This window comes from Eurypyga helias, unplaced genomic scaffold, assembly GCF_000690775.1.
Source record: "Eurypyga helias isolate BGI_N326 unplaced genomic scaffold, ASM69077v1 scaffold14287, whole genome shotgun sequence".
Lineage (NCBI taxonomy): Eukaryota > Metazoa > Chordata > Aves > Eurypygiformes > Eurypygidae > Eurypyga > Eurypyga helias.
Window position 1 is genome coordinate 4,720 of NW_010259953.1, and position 5,091 is coordinate 9,810.

At 46.2% G+C, this 5,091-nt stretch overlaps 1 protein-coding gene across 1 annotated transcript in view; it reads left to right on the top strand.

Annotated features, from left to right (window-relative positions):
• The first annotated feature begins 1,362 nt into the window (after positions 1 to 1,362).
• PPP1R17 (protein phosphatase 1, regulatory subunit 17) overlaps positions 1,363 to 5,091 on the top strand; it is a 10,398-nt gene continuing 6,669 nt past the window's right edge. The window contains exons 1-3 of the mRNA XM_010154850.1: positions 1,363 to 1,463; positions 3,202 to 3,354; positions 4,816 to 4,977. Of these exons, the coding sequence (XP_010153152.1) occupies positions 1,382 to 1,463; positions 3,202 to 3,354; positions 4,816 to 4,977 (397 nt within the window). The 5' untranslated portion in view covers positions 1,363 to 1,381. The remainder of the gene's footprint in view (positions 1,464 to 3,201; positions 3,355 to 4,815; positions 4,978 to 5,091) is intronic.

A 5,091-nucleotide genomic window follows, 5' to 3' on the forward strand; every position in this document is an offset into this window, starting at 1 on the left:
ATCCCAGAGTGAGCAAGTCCGGAATCAATTCTCAGATTGGGGGATGCTGCGCAAGCCCAGGTAGAAGGCTGGGCTCCTGGCATTTGTGAGTAAAGGGGAATAAACCAGCCAAAACAGCAATCCAGTGAGACCTACAGAGTACAGGTGCTTAAACAGCTTTGTGAAACAGGTTCCCATGTTCTTACCAAGGTGATGAGTAAATCTACTTCATGCTGGCCTTGGGGTCTGTGGGCACTGGCCATCTTTCAGAGGCAGCACTCACACATGGGTCTTCAGGGGTATCCAACCTCTCTTAGAGGAGCTGGACTTGCAAGACTAACTCAACAGCATTCATAATTAACATTGGATTGTATGATAAACACCAAACAGGATCCTTAGTATACAGTTGAGAAAAATTGAGAGGAAAACCAGAACAAAACATCATATTTCCTAGTGTTTACTTTGCATATGTGATGATAGCACTTTCTGCATGATCAAAAGTCAGGGTCCTTCTGTAGAGCCAACATATTTCCTGTGCTGGTAAGGGTTGCTGTCATGGTTTAAGCCCAGCCAGCACCTAAGCACCACACAGCTGCTCGCTCACTCCCACCCAGCAGGATGGGGGAGAAAATTGGAAGGTTAAAGTAAGAAAACTTGTGTGTTGAGATAAAAGTTGAATATGTAAAGCAAAAGCTGCACACAGAAGCAAAGCAAAACAAGGAATCTATTCACCACTTCCCATTGGCAGGCAGGTGTTCAGCCACCTCCAGGAATGCAGGGCTGCACCAAACATAACGGTGATTTGGGAAGAGAAATGCTATCACTCCAAATGCCCCCCCTCCTACTTCTTCTTGCCCCAGCTTTATATACTGAGCATGATGTCATATGGTATGGAATATCCCTTTGGTCAGTTGGGGTCAGCTGTCCTGGCTGTGTCCCCTCCAACTTCTTGTACATCCCCAGCCCTGGTGGGGTGAGGTGAGGAGCAGAAAAGGCCTTGACTGTGTGTAAGCACTGCTCAGCAGTAAGGAAATCATCCCTGTGTTATCAACACTGTTTGCAGCACAAATCCAAAACACAGCCCCATGCCAGCTACTATGAAGAAAGTTAACTCTATTCCAGCCAAAACCAGCACAATTGCTTACAGCAAGGTAGGTGGAAAAATTGGATATTGCCTGTGTAACCAAGGTAGTGAATAAACTCATCCCTTAGCAGATGTGAGCAGAATCAGGTCAGCAGACTGACAGAGCAGCTGGAAGACAAGAACTTCTCATGATCTGGCTAACAAGTGGATACATAACACCGGTTATGTCTGCTTTATGTCATGCTGATGCTGCTTCTTTTTCCTTTTTTTTTTTTTTTTTAATGCAGTAGCATCAAAGGGGGAGAAAAGCCCGTTTCAATGATGTCAACAGAATGTGTTCAGCCACTTGATATCCCAGAAGACAGACTGGACAAGCGAGATTCACACTGTAACCATTTAGGTAAGTGTTATTAGATGATGTCACTGCAGTAAGTAAAGGGGTGTTGTCTTCACATCACTAGGTCCTGTCCAGTGCCTGTTTTTCCCCTCCAGCAATACAACTGAGGCCTCATGAAACCTGATAGATTATACCTTCTGCTGACGCTTCTTATGCCAGATGGAAAGGCAAAGAATGTTTTTCCTGCACATAAATATTAGAAGAGCCTCTAGAGTGAAGATAATTAAAGAGGAGAAAGGAAAAAGAGTCATTGTTCTTTGGTAGAAGAAGTAAGGCGTTTTCTTCATTTATACCACAATAAACTGAAAGCAAGGACATAGCTGAGCCTTCCCTGAACACCTACTGCACATGCAATTTCAGTAAAAGATTTCAAATGCCCCCTTCGCCTCTGCTGCAGTGGCTTTCTAAATACTTTTTCATCACCAGTCTGTTTCCCCTTTTGAACCTGTTTCATACATAACTTTTGCACTGAGAGTACCAGAGGCATCTTTGCTCTGCCACACTCCTAAATACCAGGCATCATACTTGATAGATGTGCTTTTTGCATATTCATGGTCCTTGCCTCCGCTTCAAATGCTGTTACTTCACTCCAGCCTTGCAAAATTGTCACGAAGATTTAGCAACCCAGAAACTGAAATCTATTCGCTCGTTGTTACCCATGTGATGACAATAATGAAACAAAAATGCAATTCTACTTGCTTGTCAAAAAAAAAAGGAAAAAGCGGCTCACCGCAGGCAAACACAATTTTATAAACTTTGTTCATCTGGCCTGCCAGGAAGGTATCCTGGTTCTGCCTCTGTCACACAGCATTTCTGGCCACAGGCACCATATTTACAGCTGCTAGCATGCCAAACATAATTGTTCCATAAAATTACTTATTTAAATAAGTATGGAACATTCCACAGATGGGAAACTGAGGCAGCAGGAGGTTAAATGAGCTCATTAGGACCATGCAGAAAGCCTCTGAGGGCTGGAAAGAGACCCTACATCTTCCAGGGTCTTCACCTGGAGTTAGTCCTTCCCGTGTCTCCCCTGCTGAAGCCAAACAAGCAACTTCTAAGAAATCAAAGCTTTGGTTTGCGTGACGACACTAATGACAGGCTAGATTCAATATTTTCGGCTTGCATAAGCACACAGAAATGCAGATCCTTGCAGAAAAACTGTGCTGACCATCTGACTCATCCCAGTCAAGGCTTGCTTTAGGAGAAAACCGAAAACCCAGTGTAATGTTTTGTAAATCAGAAGCAAACACTGGCTGCTCAGCATCTGTGGAAATAAAGCCAACCCTTGAAGGGAACAATGTACTGACTCGGTTTACCAATACCTCAGGCTGACCCCACAGGCATAAATCTTTCCTTCACAGAAGTGCCCTTGTAACTCTTGAAGACACAGCCTGCCCAGTTAGCGCTGCACCAAACAGGGATGGCCACGGGACCTCTGCACACGATGGTGCAGCCTTCCCTCTGCCGTGGACCACACAGCTGCCCACAGCACTCTCCCTCTGTTTCATGTCTATCACCTACAACGCAGAAGGACCACCTAAGTCACTTGACTCCCACGCAGTATGTTACAGAGGCCTCTTGTGCTGGCTATTTGAGATGCTTCTCCACAGGCATTTTAATCTACTTGGATGAAAGCAGTATTATTAAAGCTTTTCATTTTACCATCTGGTTTATTATTTTCCCTCAGTTTCAATTTCTGTTCATCTCTTTTTTTCCTCCCCTCTCCCCCCCTCCCCAGAGGATCTTTCAGAGCAGCTGATTAAGAGCTGTGACCTCAAAAAGAAACCAAGGAAAGGTAAAACCATCCAGGCTTCTCAAAACACTGAACAGGATCAAAAAAAGCCAAGGAGAAAAGATACACCGGCTTTACACACCCCACCACCCCTAACAGGTGAGCCATATGTCTCCTGACTTCAAAATCCCAGTTCAGCTGAGTGGAGTGAACCTGTTGAAGGTCCAGAGACCTCTCATTCACTGACATCTCCTTGGAGGTGGGCAAGAAAGCAGCTCCATGCCATGGGCACCTGGGAAGGCAGGCGAGCAGGGAGGTTGACTTTCTCAAAGGCATTCCCTGTTAGAAAAAGGGGGTTTTTTCACAGGCACTGGGAATACCAAGGTGGGTGGGTACGTGCTCCCAGAAAACATGCTCCCTTGGGGCTCATGGTCTTACCTCCTTTATGTGATAAATGACGTGTATTTACCTCTAGCTGCCAAGCCATGCTGTATGTCCCAGTTCGATCTGGTCCAGAATCAAAAAGGATCCAGCTCAGCCCCTGCACTGTCTTGTGAAACTCAGACCCAGTGCTCAGGGGGAGGCCGAACAGGAATAAGGCTGGGAGGAGACCAGAGAGGCACACAAGCCGGCTGTGGGTTGCTCTTCCTGGAAATTGCAGGGCTCTTGTGCTTATGGGGACTCTGGCAAAGGGGTGGGCGTTTTGGGATGCCAGAAACCACTGCAGCAAGAAAGGGGCTCCTTGTAGGATTTTCCCTGCTGCTGCGCAGCTACAGACCTCTGAAGTTCAGGAGCCAAATGCCACCAACCTGGGGAAGGGAAGAATGAGCAGGAGAAACCTGACGATCTTCCAAGACCAGCAGTGGGAATAAATGTTTGTCGCTTCTCTCTGCTAACAAGCACTCCTTGTTGTGCTCTCCGGGGAGAGAGCTGTGCTGGGATAGCAACTGTGTTGGGTTCTTCTTCCCATGCTGCACATACACAGAGGAGTTAGTAACTACTTGCATGCTCCTCTGAGTACCCACAACAATTCACCAAGTGGAGAGCAAGCAGCTGGGATTTTCCAGTATCTGTATCCAGATATTGAACTTGACTCTGTTCAGCTTTCACACATATCTTCCCCTCAGCAATCCTCTCTTAGGGAAGAGGTGCTCAGAGGCTGCAGAGCTGCATTTTGTGCCTGCAGTAGCCGTGTCACAGAAAACACTGTTTCACTAGTTAAAATTGGCAATTTCTGCGCAGTCACGTTGCTCTCACGCCGAGGCTTAACCCATATGATTAAGCTACTTTGATAAGATGGAATAGAAGATTGCACTCATCCTTACCATGATTTCTGATGGGTCATAGTTTAGTCCATTAAGTACAACCAGAAGCCAACTGGCCCAGTAGCATCACTGTCTATAGCCTATGGGCTATAGCTGACTTGGAGGGCACGTATGCTGCTGCAAATCCCAAGAGTAGGTACGTCACGCAGAGCAGATCATGCACTCGTGCAGCCTTACTTCAGAGTAGTCACTGGCAAAGTTACACAGGTGACAGTCTTGGATGTGAACAAGACTGAAGTGGCATTTTCCTTTTTGGTTTTCTTTTTTTGTTTGTTTGTTTGTTTCTTCCCTGCAGGCATACTTTCAGACTTTTCTGATAATCTGCTGAAAAGGTACGGTATCACAGAGAAGCCACAGAGAGAGAGAGTGAGTCCAAGCTCTCAGATCTCCGAGCTGGAGCAGAAAAAGCCCAGGAGAAAAGATACGCCTGCAATACACATCCCACCCTTGATAATCGGTAAGAAACTAACTTAGGTAAAGGTGCTCCAAAGGGGAAGCAAAAAGTGGCTAGTGACTGAGGCATGCTTGGGAGGAGGCTGGAAGGAGGCTGCTCTGCCCAATGTCCTCTACA